Source organism: Macaca thibetana, chromosome 20 (genome assembly GCF_024542745.1).
Source record: "Macaca thibetana thibetana isolate TM-01 chromosome 20, ASM2454274v1, whole genome shotgun sequence".
Taxonomy (NCBI): Eukaryota; Metazoa; Chordata; class Mammalia; order Primates; family Cercopithecidae; genus Macaca; species Macaca thibetana.
In genome coordinates this window covers 46,695,382-46,711,868 of record NC_065597.1, presented here as the reverse complement: position 1 = coordinate 46,711,868, position 16,487 = coordinate 46,695,382, and the positions used below count along the sequence as shown (strand labels likewise).

The 16,487-nt window shown below is 45.6% G+C and overlaps 2 protein-coding genes across 2 annotated transcripts in view; one reads left to right on the top strand and one right to left on the bottom strand.

The window, feature by feature from the left end:
- The window catches only part of VKORC1 (vitamin K epoxide reductase complex subunit 1), a 502,856-nt gene that overhangs the window by 465,748 nt on the left and 20,621 nt on the right, over window positions 1-16,487 (bottom strand). The window lies entirely within an intron of this gene.
- Window positions 115-14,480, top strand: LOC126944131 (translation initiation factor IF-2-like). The gene is made up of 5 exons (XM_050773402.1): window positions 115-267; window positions 605-834; window positions 8,013-8,038; window positions 8,469-8,876; window positions 14,083-14,480. The coding sequence occupies exons 1-5, from the start codon at window positions 115-117 to the stop codon at window positions 14,100-14,102; spliced, it is 837 nt and encodes a 278-aa protein (XP_050629359.1). The 3' UTR covers window positions 14,103-14,480.

The window sequence follows — 16,487 nt, the reverse complement described above, 5'->3', positions numbered from 1 at the left end:
GTCAATTCCCGGTCTAGGCTCCCTTTCTCCCAGACCTCCAGACTCGAAGCCTCTATTTTAGGGCTCTGGGCGGAACCAGGGCCCGGCCAGACTCAAGACCGTTTTAAAAACGAAATGAAGCTGTTAGACCCGCGTCGCAGTCTCCAGGAAAAGCCTCCAGGCGCAGAGGGGAGGGCGCTCGGGAAGGGTGCGCGGTGCGGGGGCGCGCGGGGGGAGGGGGTTCCCGGGGTGCGGAGCCGGGCCGGGGGTGAGCGGAGGGGTGCCGAAGTGCGGCGGGGCGGGACGGGGCTGGGCGGGGGTTGGGGGGTACCCGGCGGGGGGAGCGGGGGCGCGCGGAGCGGGGGCGCGGCTAGGAGGCGCCGCACACCAATCAGAGGCGGCTCAGGGTGCGCGCGGGGAGCTGGAAGGTGCCGCCCTGGACCTTTTCCGTGTTCTCTTTAACACGGGAAAAGTTTGGGGCCCAGAGGGATTGCTCCTAGTGTCAACCTCCAGCAAGTTTTCCTCTGGGACTTGTGAACCGACTGCTGTTTTTTGGGTCTCTGCAGCCTGGATCAGGGTGGAAAGGGAACCAGCTCAGTGTCCCCAGCGGTGCTTCCAACTCTAGGTTGTGGTCGGCCCTAGACCCAGCTCGGGGGAGTGGCGCCTCCCAGGGAAGCAGGCGGCGAGCACCTCTGGGGTGGGGTCGGTGGTCCAGGCAGAGGCTGGGGCCTTCTCCACGGGCACCCCTCAGGAAATCTCAGTCCGTGAATGGGGACCCGGGCCCGCTCAGGCGGCAGTAGTCGGCGCTTCACCTTTGCAAGAGAAACCTGGCCTGGTGTGCGTGGGTGGAAGACGGTGACTGGGGGACGCTAGAAGAGCACACAACACAACGCTCCGGTGCCTTATGCAGAATGGCGAAGTGTTTGCATGTAACCCATGCACATCCTCTCGTGTACTTCACATCATGGCTGAATTACTTATAATACCGACTACAACGTCAATGCTATGTAAATAGTTGTTACACTGTATTATTTAGGGAGTAAGGACAATTAAAAAAAGCCTGTTCGGTACAGAGGCAACCATCCATTTTTCCCCCAAATATTTACCATCCTTGGTTGGTTGGATCCACAGATGCGGAACTCACAGATACGGAGCGACCACTGTATTTGTCTTTCAGCTTAGCTGTAAAGAATGTCAGAAGCCACTTTGGCTCAATTCATGAAGAGGGACTTTCCATACCTTTATAACTATTCAGCTATGGGAGCTGCTGAGCTAACCACTTCTCAGGTGCTCAAAGGAAAATGACCAATTACAGGTATAAGGTAGAAAAGATTATCACTGGGAAGTTCCAACATTGAAACTCCATTCCGACCATTCCATAAGCTTGTGCAATTGAGAAGCTGCAAAAAATATTTTTAAGACAGAAAAATCTGTTACCTGCACTTTCTGCTCTCACATTACTATCAACGAAGTGACTGGTTGTAAATCTACAAGAAGTAAAATTGAGAATATTTTGATTTTTCAGAGATGGTGATCTGAACCTGATGGTTCATAATAATAATAATAATAAAATTACTAAGGCAGTGAGTGCCCCAAATCCATTACTGTTCCTGAAGGAAAATAAATTAGAATTAGCAAGAATAACCTTCCTTTGCTGTGATAGCAGTATCTGAATTAATACTAGAAATAATATTGTAAATAAATGGTAAAACATTATAGCCATAACCCTGCCCTTATCCTGACACTGATATTGAACCTGACCTAGAGCTGACCCTGAACTTGGGCCTCACCTGTAGCCTCACCTTGCTCCTGATCATAATGGACACCTTGCCTTCACAATGACCCTGACTCTGACACAGACATTGCCTCTCATTCTCATTCTTATATTGATCCTGATGCTGAATTGGACCCTAAACTTTACCTGATCCTAACTTTCACCCTGTCTCTGACCCTCAACCTGAATCCTACCGTGACCCTTACCCTGAACTTGACCTTCACTGACAATTCCCTAAGCATGATGTTGACTCTGACCCTCACTATGACCCTGACCCTTGATCCTCAACTTGACCTAGACAGTGATAATAATTATGACTCTTTTTTTTTTTTTTTTTTTTTTTTTTTTTTTAAAGACGCAGGGTCTTGCTCTGTCACCCAGGCTGTAGTGCAGTGGTGCCAGCATGGCTCACAGCAGCTTTGACCTCCAGAGCTCAAGTGATCCTCCCACCTCAGCTTCCCGAGTAGCTGGGACCACAGGTGCATGCCATCATGCCTGGCTATTTTCTTTTTTTGTATTTTTTGTAGAGATGGGGGTCTCACTATGTTGTCCAGGCTGGTCTTGAACCCCTGGCCTCAAGCAAGAGTCCCACCTTAGCCTCCCAAAGCACTGGGAATACAGATGTGAGGCACTGCACCTGGCCTTTAACCATGACTCTTGACCCTGAAGCATATACTCTCACCTTGACTCTGACCTTGCTCTCGTTCTGACACCACCCCTTCCTCCACACCTGAGCCTTACCCTGGTGCTCACTCTCACCTTGCACCTGACTATGACACTCACCAGACCCTGATCCTACTGTCCCTTACACATTCTATCTCGTTCTCACCCTGACCCTGATTCTGTAGTTGACCCTGACCCTCACTTTTGCCTTCAATTTTAGCCTCACCCTTAATCCCGACCCGAACATTGAAGCTAACCCTACAGTGGCACTCAACTTGACCCTCCCCTGGCCTGGAATCTTAATGTCACCATGACCCTCATCATGACCATAAATCTGACCCTTGCCTGACCCTGACTCTGCTGCTTACTTTCCACTGACCCTAACTTGACCCTTATGGTCTCCCTGATCCTGACCTCCCCCTGACTCTACAAGAACCCTTATCCATACCTTCACCATGTCCTTGAACCTACTGTGAATCTGAAACTTATGCTGAACCTGACCTACACACTCAGCCTGACCCCGGCACTAAGTCTTTCTCACTCTGTGATAAACTTTGACCCTGAAACTGACTCTGACCCTCGCCCTGACCCTGGCTTTGAATGTTTGCCTCACACTCCTCATCCTCACTCTGACACTGACCCCCACTCTGATCCTCATGATGACTCTCAGCTGGACTTTGACCCTGGAACATGACCCTTACCCTCATCAAGACCCAGCAATTTGCTCACACCTGTAGTCCCAGCACTTTGGAAGGCTGAGTTGAGAGGATCACTTGAGGCCAGGCGTTCAAGACCAGCCTGGGCAACATAACAAGACACCCCACCCCCATCTGTACAACAAAATACTCACATTGCATTACAAATGTCTGCTACATCACTGTAGTAAATTCTTTCTTTTTACTCCAGTTAGTAGCTGCAATGTGGTCTTATGATAAAACTCTGTGCCCCAGTTCTGACCACTGGAACAAGCTGGACACATCTGGCTTCTTTTTTGTTTTTGTTTTGTTTTTGAGACATAGTCTTGCTCTGTCATCTAGGCTGGAGTGCGGTGGCGCGATCTCGGCTCACTGCAGCCTCTGCCTCCCAGGTTCAAGCGATTCTCCTGCCTCAGCTTCCCAAGTAGCTGGGATTAACAGGCACCCGCCACCACACCCGGCTAATTTTTGTATTTTTAGTAGAGAAAGAGTTTCACAATGTTGGCCAGGCTGGTCTCAAACTCTTGACCTTAGGTGATCTGCCTGCCTCAGCCTCCCAAAGTGTTGGGATTACAGGCATGAGCCACCAAGCCCAGCCACTTCTGGCTTCTTACCAGGGCTGCGATTTGGTGAGACAAAGGAGGAGTTAGTGGGAAATTTAAGGAAGCCCTCTCTCTCAGGCTCGTGAAAGTGCAGGGTCAGCTCCTGAGAGTGGGGCCTCCTTAAATGTTGTACCCTGGATGCCCTACTTGCCTCTAGGGCCTGCTTCTGGCTGCTCCTAAAGGGTTTTGCCCTCTGGATATTTTTCAGTCCTCCTGCAAATGCAGATGGGTGGCCCATGCCCAGTAGTGTTCTGGGCACATCCCAACATGTCCAGGTCCTCTTAGAATGCACTGGAATCCCCGATACATTTGATGCATTTATATATTAATGATGCAGCAGCTCATGCCTGTAATTCCAGTACACTGGGAGGCCAAGGCGGGAGGATCACTTGAGTCCAAAAGTCCTAAAAGACCAGCCTGGGCAACACAGGGAAACCCTGTCTCTACAAAAAATACAAAAATTAGCCAGGTGTGGTGGTGTGTGCCTGTGGTCCCAGCAACGTGGGAGGCTGAGGTGGGAGGATCACTTGAACCCAGGAGTATTTTTTTTTTTTTTTGATGGAATCTTGCTCTGTTGCCCAGGCTGGAGTGCAGTGGTGCAATCTCAGTTCACTGCAGCCTGTGCCTCCCAGGCTCAAGTGATTCTCCTGCCTCAGCCTCCCAAGTAGCTGGGACTGCAGGTGTGTACCACCATGCTGGGCTAACTAGTCCAGGAGTTCTAAGAGACCAGCCTAGGCAACACAGGGAAACCCTGTCTCTACAAAAAATACAAAAATTGGCTGGGTGCAGTGGCTCACACCTGTAATCCCAGCACTTTGAGAGGCCTAGGCAGGCGGATCATAAGTTCAGGAGATCGAGACCATCCTGGTCAACTTAGTGAAACCCCGTCTCTAGTTAAAAATATATATGAAAAAAAATTAGCTGGGTGTGGTGGCGTGCACCTGTTGTCCCAGCTACTCTGGAGGCTGAGGCAGGAGAATTGCTTGAACCTGGGAGGTGGAGGTTGTGGTGAGCAGTGATCCCACCACTGCACTCCAGCCTGGGAAACAGAGCGAGACTCTGGCTCAAAAAAAAAAAATCTTATCTATATCTATCTATTTATCTATCTATATCTATATATATCTAGATATATATAGATATAGATAGATAAATGTAGATATGTAGATATATAGAGATATGTAGATATATAGAGATATATAGAGACATAGATATATAGATATATAGATATACAGATGATATATAGATATATAGATGATACATAGATATATAGATACATAGATATATAGAGATAGATATAGATATATAGATATCTCAAGGTAGGTAATCTAGCTTCTGTAAGCCTCAGTTTCCTATTTTTGTATGTGTGAGGGAATAAACTACTTGATCTTTCTATAGCAAATGTCATGTTTTTGTGAAAGGTTTTCTGAAGGTAGATGAACCAAATTAAAGATTCTACAAATGTCAGAGGCCCATTTGTCCATGAGCATCCCCTCTCCCAACCTTGCAAATTACTGTATTGATTGGATTTTCCATATAAAACTTCTATTGTAACCTCTAGAGTTTGTGTACTCATGATAATTAATTACATTTTTCATGAATAGTTTGTTTTTTTACACTTTCTTCCTTCTTACAACTTAAGAGTTTTTGCTGATACCATAAACAAAACAAATCAAACAGAAGGAGTGTCACATAATGGAGTTAGTGCCCCAAATTAAAATATAAAAGACTTTAGTGTATAAATTACACTGGGCGCAGTGGCTCACGCCTTAATCCCAGCACTTTGGGAGGCCGAGGCAGGTGGATCATCTGAGGTCAGGAGTTCAAGACCAGCCTGGCTAACATGGTGAAACCCTGTCTCTATTAAAAAAAAAAAATACAAAAAATTAGCTGGGCATGGTGGCAGGTGCCTGTAATCCCAGCTACTTGGGAGGCTGAGGCAGGATAATCGCTTGAACCTAGGAGGTGGAGGTTGCAGTGAGCTGAGATTGTGTCATTGCACTCCAGGCTGGGCAACAAGAGTGAAACTCCATCTCAGAAAAACCCCCCAAAACAAACAAAAAAGACTTTAGTGTATAAATTGAGTTGACTATAATGACTGTATATTTTTTGTTGACACATTATTCATCACAAATGTTTTGGGAGAGATGTGCTTGAATTTTCAATCTTAAGGGTGCACAGTTTTGTAGTTATAAATTCTATTACTGCTATATTGTTTCTAACACCTTCTACAGAAGTGAAATGTCTTCATGCTGCTAAATAGCATTTACCTGCAAGTGGAGAAGGAATGAAAGCTCATAAAACTGCAATACAAAATTTGTCTTCAGCAATAGGTTTAATTTTATTTCTGTAGATTTGTGAACTTAGAAATTTATTGCTGGATATTTAATATATCAAAATAGCAGAACAAGGAGCTTGTATTAAGAAATGTATCAATAGCCGGGTGTGGTTGCTCTGCCTGTTATCCGAGCACTTTGAGAGAATGAGACGGGCAGATCACCTGAGGTCAGGAGTTCAAGACCAGTCTGGCGAACATGGTGAAACTCCATCTCTACTAAAAATACAAAAATTAGCTGGGTGTATTGGTGGGCGTTTTTAATCCCAGCTACTCAGGAGACCGAGGCAGGAGAATCGCTGGAACCCCTGAGGTGGAGGTTGGAGAAGTGAGCTGAGATTGCACCACTGCACTCCAGCATGGGAAATTTGTGATTTTCCTAGGTCTTTTTTCTTTTTCTTTCTTTCTTTTTTTTTTTTTTTTAAGACAAACTGAAGAGGCAAACACTGAGAAGTAATGTGTCTTCTCACACAGCTCAGTGAACATGGGATCTGCTCAGACGCTCTGATTTCTGAGCCCTCCACTCCCCACTCCTGTTAAGCTATTCTAATGCCAGGGTATGTTGGAATTTATTCATCAACAAAAACTGCTGAACAGTTCTAAACAAGGAAATATCATGTTTAAAAAAAAAAAACACGCTCTGGCTGCAGTAAGGAAACAGACTGTAGATGAAGATAGCATCAGGGAACCAGTAGAGAGGCTGCTGTGGTACCTCCAGAAGGTAGTGGGGTGATTTAGACAAGAGGAGTATAAATAATCATGTGAAATTCTCTCCTGGAGCTCCCACTGCTATCTGCCTAAGTTCCACCAAAGAAGTAGAAATGTGACACTGATCGTTTACAGATCATCTTCCTTGAATTTACCTAAAAGAAGGCAAAACCTCCAAATGTCTGTGTAGCTATCATTGGTAGGAACCGTTCAAATGTCTGTGTAGCTATCATTGGTAGGAACTGTTCAAATGTCTGTGTAGCTGTCATTGGTAGGAACTGTCATACTCCAGAGCCAAAACACTGAGAGTGTGGACCTGCTTCTCTAGGGCTCTGTTTTACTTATAGGACTCATATTAATTTTTTTCCCAACAAAGTTTAAAAGTAAGTCCTGTGTGACATCAGTCAGCCATGGAAATTCTGTTATTAAAATCTGAGCCTTGCCGGGCGTGGTAGCTCACACCTGTAATCCCAGCACTTTGGGAAGCGGAGGCATGTGGATCATTTGAGGTCAGGAGTTTGAGACCAGCCTGATCAACATGGTGAAACCCTGTCTCTACTAAGAATACAAAAATTAGTTGGGTATGGTGGCTCGTGCCTATAATCCCAGTTACTCAGGAGGCTGAGGCAAAAATATCGCTTGAGCACGGGAGGCAGAGGTTGCAGTGAGCCCAGAGCGAGGCTCCATCTCAATAATAATAGTAATAGTATCTGAGCCTCAAAGTCTACTAGGAGGAGGACTTTGCTTCTCAGTGTCATTTTTCTAAAGGGAGCCGGGAGTCAAGTGTATGGCTTCCTTCCCTTGTCGCCCGCGGTCCTGAGCAGTTAGTGAGCCTGGCCGGGAGGGACTCAGGTGCCCACATCCTCTTCTAAACACGGCCAGAAAGTCCATTAGAGTTGAGAATTATCACGTCATTTTCCATCGCAAGATTTTTATCAAATCTATTTAAAAATTGTTGGTTTGATTAAAAAAAAAAAAAAAAAAAAAAAAAAAAAAAAAAACCCTTTGAAGTCCAAAAACAAGAGTTTCAAAAATCTAGTTGGTAAAATACAAAGAGGTCAAGATTGCAACGGGTGGGCGAAGTCGCAGGATTTGAGAGCAGGACAAGCGCATTCCCGGGCTGTGGTCCTGTCCTCGGGCTGTGGCCTTTCCGGGCTCCTAAGGCTGCGCAAAGGCTGCTGTCCCAAGGCAAGGTGGGGGCTGGGGGGTCGCTTCTGGACCGAAGCGCGACTTCCCTAGGCTCCCTTTTCTGTTCCTAGATGTGAGTCCAACCCCCCCCAGGAAGGTCGGGTTCAAAATGTTTGCCAAAGCAAAGATGCAAACTCTTCCACCTCAGGAGCACACCCCTGACAGGCGCACACCCCTGAATAAGGAAAACAAGGGTATGGGCAGCGGCGCGGGTGGCGGGAGGGGGGTATCCCTTTGAGAGCAAAGGAGCGAAGCCGTGACGTTATGTGACAATTTAGGATGGTCTGTACAATTCACCGACCTCGATGCCTCCCGGCCGCCCTTTAACTGACCTGTGGGAACTCCACCATGTCCCGGGCCACGCCCCAGGGCGCCCCCAGAGCCCATCGCCCCAAAGTCCTGCATCCAGGACGCTGTCACCAGGCCCTGCGCCTCTGGGGAGTTTCCACTCTGCGACTCCCTGGCCGGAGCCCAGGGGCAGCCGGGCCCAGGCCGCGTCCCCCGCGCGTCCCCGCGGAGGTCATGAGGTCCCCACGGCCCGGGCCAGGTCACCGGACAGCCCCGGGTGCCCCAAGAGCTCCGGCCGCAGCTCAGCTGGGACCAGCCGCCCGCGGAGCCACGCCTCCCCGAGCCGCCCCCAAGTTCCCGCAGGAGGAACTGGCTACAGACACTTCCCGACCGCAGCCGCCGGGCGCACAGGCGCCGCGCAGACCGTGACGCGCCCAGGGTTCGCGCTGGCTCGGACCCGACCAGACCCCGCTCCTCCACCGCCGCCCCGCAGGGACCCCGGCGCGCCGTCCTGGTGCCCGGGGCTGCGCTTCCCGGGAGGGCCGCACACCGATGCAAACTGAGAAGGAGATTCCGATTCCGGAGCCTGAGCACACCTCGGGGTCATGGGAAGGTCACGCTGTGGATTGTGGTGATGGCTTCAACAGGTATTCAACTTCACACATTTTGCACGTTGAATATAGGCGGTTATTGATATTCCATTTTACCTCAATAAAGCTGCTTTAAAAAAATTCTGTACATGTTGTTTAGCAGGCTTTGGGAAATAGAGGACTGTACATTTCTAGCCATTAGTATATTGGGTCAGAGGACAAGTCCATGTAAAATAGCTATGTATATTTCCAAATTACCACCTTAAGTGTTTGAGCTAATTTTTTTTTTCTTTCTCCAGTAAGGAACCATGGTATCATTTTTTTCTACTGACTGGCTCAAGGATATTAAGGTTTTTCTTTCTTTTTTTTTTTTATTAGTTTAAAAAATTCTTTAATTAATGCTAACCTAGTAGGCAAAAAAGAAAAAAAAAAAAGATGATTTATTTTTTTTCCATGACTTTCATGGTAAGTGAAGGTGAACTTCTTTCCATATCTGTGGTGTGGTTTCACATGACTGTCATTACAAATGATCACAAACTTGGTGGCTCAAAACATCATCAATTTATTATCTTACTGTCTGGGCAGATGGCTCACGCCTGTAATCCCAGCACTTTGGGAGGCCGCAGCAGGCAGATCACCTGAAGCCGGGAGTTCAAGACCAGCCTGGCTAACATGGTGAAACCCTATCTCTACTAAAAATACAAAAATTAGCTAGGTGTGGTGGTGTGTGCCTGTAGTCCCAGGTATTCAGGAGGCAGATGTGGGAAAGTTGCTTGAACTTGGGAGGCGGAGGTTGCAGTTAGCCGAGATCACACCAGTGCACTCCAGCCTGGGCTACAGAGCAAGATCTTGTATCAAAATAAATAAATAAACAGATTTATGATCTTATGGACTTAGAAGTCAGAAATCCGAAATGAGACTCAGCAGGCTAAAATTAAGTTGTTCTCTAGGCTGTGTTCCCCTTGGAGTCTCTGGAAAAGAGTTCTTTTTCTTTCCTCTTCTAGTCTATAGAAGAACCCACATTCTTTCACTCCTGGTCCCTTTCCAGCTTGAAAGCCAGCAGTGACCACCAGGTCCAGTCTTTCTGACATCACACCAGGCCAACTCTCTCCTGCATCCTTTCACTTCTAAGGACCTTTGTGATTTTGCTGCACCTACCAGGACAGTCAAGGATGATCTCCTCATCTCATGGTCAGCTGAATAGAACCATAATTTAGCCTGTAATCTTGACATGGACAATTAACAAGAACTTGAAGTTGTGAAAACTTTTAATTAGAGGAATATTACTTACTTGGAAACTGAGGCTCACAAAGTTGCCAAACCACATGGCCAGTACATAGGTATATGGAGTGTCAATTCAGACATGGTTTGGCCTCATAGATGCCATTCTGCGACTATCAAGAGTCCCCGCCACACTGAAAACCCCTAATCCTGATAAAGGAAACCAAGCTTCAAGGAATGTGAGGAGCTGTAGACAGGTGAGATGCAGGGGGATTGTTACCAAAGGCATGATCGGGCATGGCCGCCCACGTCTCCTTGTGGGGTAGACTTGGTTGAGAGTAGACAGCAGTGGTGTAACTGACGGCAGAGCAGACAGATCACCCCGGGGTGAGCAGCCACTGTGGGCTGAGCTTGACTTGGCTCTTTCTGGGCTCTGGTGAAGGAAGTCTCAGTGGGACCTCCCACAAGGGTGGACCCTGGAGGCAGCGTCCAGGCTGGAGGATTTGGGGACACCCTGAGAACGAGACAGCAGCCTCAAAGCACACTCTAGGAGTAGTTACAGCTCTGACATTTTCTTGGAACTTCTCCTATACTTTGTGAACTTCACATAATTGCCTAACTGCTGGGGATAGGCCCCCAAATCTGTCCATAAACTGGCCCCCAAACTGACCATAAACAAAGTCTCTGCAGCACTGTGACATGTTTATGATGGCCATGACGCCCATGCTGAAAGTTGTGGGTTTACCAGAATGAGGAGAAGGAACACCTGGCCCACCCAGGGCAGAAAACCGCTTAAAGGCATTCTTAAACCACAAACAATAGCATGAGCGATCTGTGCCTTAAGGACATGCTCCTGCTGCAGATAACTAGCCAGAGCCCATCCCTTTGTTTCAGCCCGTCCCTTTGTTTCCCATAAGGAATATTTTTAGTTAATCTATCATCTATAGAAACACTATTTATCACTGGCTTGCTGTCAATAAATATGTGAGTAAATCTCTGTTCAGGGCTGTCAGCTCTGAAGGCTGTGACTCCCCTGATTTCCTACTCCACATGCTATATTTCTGTGTGTGTATCTTTAATTCCTCTAGCGCTGCTGGGTTAGGGTCTCCCTGACCGAGCTGGTCTTGGCAAGCAGCACCCAATGTGGGGGCTCGAACCCAGGTTGAATGGTCACCAGAGCAAGGGCTGGAGAACATGGAACTAAGCTGTAGGACACCCGAGTACTCTTAAGCAATCCCTGTGGTGAGTAAGAAGGGGAGCTTGGAAGCATCAGGGTAACAATGGAACAAATGTGGGCTCGGTTTGTTCCACCTTGGAACCTTTTCACACTCATGATGAGGAGGAAGGAAAGTATAACGAATTAACAGAAGAGATGACAGAGCAGGTTTGTTTGCCAGCTAAAGCTAAAGCAGCAAAGCAGGGACAGGTTCATCCCTACCCTTCTGAACACCCTCATTATTATTATTATTATTATTATTTATTTATTTTTTTTGAGACGGAGTCTCGCTCTGCCGCCCAGGCTGGAGTGCAGTGGCCGGATCTCAGGTCACTGCAAGCTCCGCCTCCCGGGTTCACGCAATTCTCCTGCCTCAGCCTCCCCAGTAGCTGGGACTACAGGCGCCCGCCACCTCGCCCGGCTAGTTTTTTGTATTTTTTAGTAGAGACGGGGTTTCACCGTGTCAGCCAGGATGGTCTCGATCTCCTGACCTCGTGATCCGCCCGCCTCGGCCTCCCAAAGTGCTAGGATTACAGGCTTGAGCCACCGCGCCCGGCCACATACCCTCATTATTTTGAAGAAAAAGAGTGGCCTGATCCTCCAGATCTTTCTTTTCCAGAGGACACTGGGTGAAAAGTAGTTGCCCTAGTGACTGTTAGAGCAGCACCTTGAGCGGCTGCTCTCCGTTCTATTCAGGCAGGAATTCAGCAAGCTAGATGAGAGGGTGATATAGAGGCTTGGCAGTTCCCCGTTAGAATACACCCCCCAGATCAACAGGGAAATATTATAGCCACATTTGAGCCTTTTCCTTTTTAATTCGGGAAATGGCATGAGGGGTCCGTCCTGGGCCCCATTCCAAACTGGGGCATTTCCGGCTCAGGCCATTCCCTAACCCCTGTACAATGTCTGTCACCTGCCACAGCTGGGAGTGCTGCAGTAGATTTATGCTGCACAAAAGCTGTGAGCCTTCTGCCTGGGGAACCCCCACAAAAAGTTGCAACAGGGGTCTGTGGACCCCTGCCAGTAGGGACAATTGGATTACTTCTAGGCAGGTCTAGTTTAAATTTAAAAGGAGTGCAAGTACAAATAGGAGTCACTGATTCAGATTATAATGGGGAAATTCAAATTGTTACATCTACTTCTGTTCCCTGGAAAGCAGAGCCAGGAGAGTTCACAGCACAGCCCCTGATTGTGTCATATGTAGAAATGGGGAAAAGTGAAATTAAACGAACAGGAGGATTTGGAAGCACAAATAAACAAGGCAAAGCAGCTTATTAGGTGAATCAAATTACTGATAAACATCCTACCTGTGAAATAACTATTCAGGGAAAGAAATGTAAAGGTTTGGTAGATACAGGAGCGGACATTTCAATCATTTCTCTGCAGCACTGGCCATCCGTGTGGCCAATTTAACTCACTAAATTTAACATAGTTGGATTTGGTAAAGCCCCTGAAGTATATCGAAGTAGTTATATTTGCATTGTGAAGGGCCCGATGGACAACCTGGGACTATTCAACCAATTATAACTTCTGATCCTATAAATTTATGAGGGAGAGATTTATTACAACGATTGGGAGCACAAGTTCTAATTCCAGAGCAATTATACATCCCTCAAAGTCAATATATGATGCATGAAATGGGGTATGTCCCTGGTGTAGGACTAGTAAAAAATTTGCAAGTTTCGAAGGAACCGCTTCAAGTGGAAAGACAAAGTTCCCGCAAAGGTTTAGGATATCAGTTTTGATGGTGGCCATTGTTAAGCTTCCAGAGCCTATACCTTTAAAATGGTTAACAGATAAGCCAATTTGGATAGAACAATGGCCGCTAAGTAAAGAGAAACTGGAGGCTTTAGAGGACTTAGTTGCTGAACAATTAGAAAAAGAACACACAGCTCCAACATTTTCCCCTTGGAATTCTCCAGTTTTTGTAATGAAGGAAAAATCAGGTAAATGGAGAATGTTAACTGACTTAAGAGCCATTAATTCAGTTACACAACCTATGGGAGCATTGCAGCCAGGATTGCCTTTTCCTGCTATGATTCCAATAAATTGACCTTTAATAGTCATAGATTTAAAAGGCTGTTTCTTTACTATTCCCTTAGCTGAGCAAGACTGTGAACCGTTTGAATTTACAATTCCTGCAGTAAACAACCTGCAGCCTGCTAAGCGTTTTCATTGGAAAGTGTTGCCACGAGGCATGTTAAATAGTCCAACAATTTGCCAGACTGATGTAGGGCAAGCAATTGAACTTACTTGTGAAAAGTTTTCACAGTGTTACATTATTCATTATATGGATGATATACTTTGTGTTGCCCCCACTCTAGAAATATTACTCCAATGTTATGATCACTGGATTGGAGCACAGTGTTGAAGCATAGTGTGCCACAGCCACACTATGTTCAACTGGTCTAAACAAAACAGTCAGATGGTAGAAATGGTAACAAGTATGGCAAGAGTTCCTATTATCTGGAAACATGGCAGTATAGTGGCACTTCAACCTCAAATGATATGGCCTGCTGTAAGAGTTAAACATAAGGATTTGTGGAAACGATTAATGGTTCTTAATAAGAACAAAATTTGGGAAAAAATAAAAAAGCATCTAGAAGGGCACTCTACAAACTTGTCTTTGGGATATTGCAAAATTAAAAGAACAAATATTTAAAGCATCCCAGGAACACCTGACCTTAATACCAGGAACTGGAGTGCTTGAAGGAGCTGCAGACGGATTAGCAGCTATTAACCCATTAAAATAGATAAAGACACTTGGAGGCTCTGTAATTTCAATGATAATTGTGCTTTTAATCTGTATTGTTTGTCTTTGTGCAGTCTGCAGATGCGGATCCTGACTCCTGTGAGAAGTAGCTCACCGTGATAAAGCCACCTTTGCTTTTATTGCCCTGCAAAAACAAGAAGGGGGACATGCTGGTGATAGGCCCCAAATCTGGCCATTTAATGGCCCCAAACTGGCTGCAAAAGTGGCCATAAACAAAATCTGCAGCACTGTGATTTGTTCATGATGGCCATGATGCCCATGCTGAAGGTTGTGGGTTCACCGGAATGAGGAGAAGGAACACCTGGCCCACCCAGGGCAGAAAACCGCTTAAAGGCATTCTTAAACCACAAACAATGGCATGAGCGATCTGTGCCTTAAGGACATGTTCCTGCTGCAGATAACTACCCAGAGCCCATCCTTTTGTTTCAGCCCATTCCTTTGTTTCCCATATGGAATACTTTTAGTTAATCTATTATCTATAGAAACAATGTTTATCACTAGCTTGCTGTCAATAAATATTGACAATATTGACAAATGTTGACAATATGGGTAAATCTCTGTTCAGGGCTCTCAGCTCTGAAGGCTGTGAGTCCCCTGATTTCCCACTCCACACGCTATACTTCTGTGTGTGTGTCTTTAATTCTTCTAACACCGCTGGGTTAGGGTCTCCCCAACCGAGCTGGTCTTGGCATTTAACCAACCAGAATTTTGAAAGCAATGTTTATATATTTAAAAAGTTTTTAAAAAATCAAACAATTTAAAAATTAACTTGATAAAAATTTTGTGACAGAGAAAGATGTAGATGATTTTTAAACCGAATTTGTTTTGGTCAGTATTTAGAAGACTGCTGTGTGCACTTGAGCCCCTTCTTCACTGGACATTGCTGATTATTCTGGACACTGTGAGAATGAAGGATAGAAGCCATGTACTTGGCTCTTGTAGAAATGTAAAAAATGAGAGAGAAATACCTCCTGCTTTTCCTCTTCTCTTATGTTTGGCAGGGGTAATAACCCTGTCTCCATATAACAGGCATAGTTACTAATAGCAATCTCATCAGCCTCACAGACGGGTCCCTCTCTCGCCCTCAAACCCCATTCTGGCCTCACCTCATCCTCCCAACATCACCTACCATGTTCCTCCCATGTAACGTATTCCAAGTTGTTGTTCATCTTGGTCATGTTTTTAAAAAAACCTTTAGGCAAATTAAGTTGAACATGATTTAATTGAGCAAAGAATGACTTGCAAACCAGGCAGCTCCCTTAACCAGAATGGTTCAGAAAAACTCCATGCTGCTGTGTGGTTGGAGAGGATTTGTGGACAGAATCAAGAAAGTAACATACAGAAAAAAGTACAGAAGTGAGGTACAGAAAAAAGTACAGAAGTGAGGTGCAGAAAAAGTTGCATTGTGTATAGCTTGGCATTTATCTTATTTGAACATGATGTGAACAATTGGCCATCTTTGATCAGCCAAAGCTCAATGATTGGTACAAGAGCAGGCCATAGTCTATCTATACGTCCAGGTAAGTTACAGTTAACTAGGTAGAGAGAACCTTTTAGGCCAAACTTAAAATATGTAAGAAGACAGCTTTAGGCTAAACTTAATTTAACCATCTCCTCTTTTGGTCAACCTCTCAATTTTGTGTGTGACCAAAATGTAGGGCTTTAGTGCTACTCTGAGTCACTATCATGTTGGGCTTCTGGTCTCAGCAAATCATTCATAGATTGTGGTGCTTTCATGATTGTAAAAAGTAAAGTAGAGGTTCCTCTTCAAAGACTTTCCTCCCCATTTAGTTAGGAATAAATAGTAACTTCTCTTAGAAGCAAAATTGATTCAAAGACCTGTGTTAACATTCTTAAATATCTGCTAGCCATAATAAAGAAATCAATGTACTTTATGTTCTTAACTCCCACAATTTTGCCCTGGCGTGCTCATACTGGTTCAAGCAAGCATTAGGTCATAGCCTGTTCCTCTTCCTTATTTGAAGGTGTTTTTACCTTTTTCAGTATTCCACAAGTTACTTTCTCCTTCCTTTGTTCTCCTCTGCCTTTGCCTCTTTTAAAAAGTTCTAAGTTGCTAGCCAATCGGGACAAATACAGAATGTGAGGTCCCATTCCAGCCAATGGAAACCGGACACAGCAGTAGGGTGGACACATCAGGTTATAAATGACACTGTCTTCTTTGTTTGGTGTACTCTCGTGGCAAAACTGCTGGCAAGTGTACCCTTTCTGCAGGAAGTAAAAATGGCCTTGCTGAGTAAATTAAATTTATGTTCAAGTGCTATTTCTTTACAGCACCAGGGAACAAGCATTTCAAACAATGATCAAACATTTCTTCGAGTTTTTTTTTCATTCCAGTCAAAGAGATCATTTGCCATTTCATAGATGACTGCACACAAACATTTAATACTTTTGAGAGAATACAATGTACTTGGGAGACTACTGTTGTGAATATCTGGAG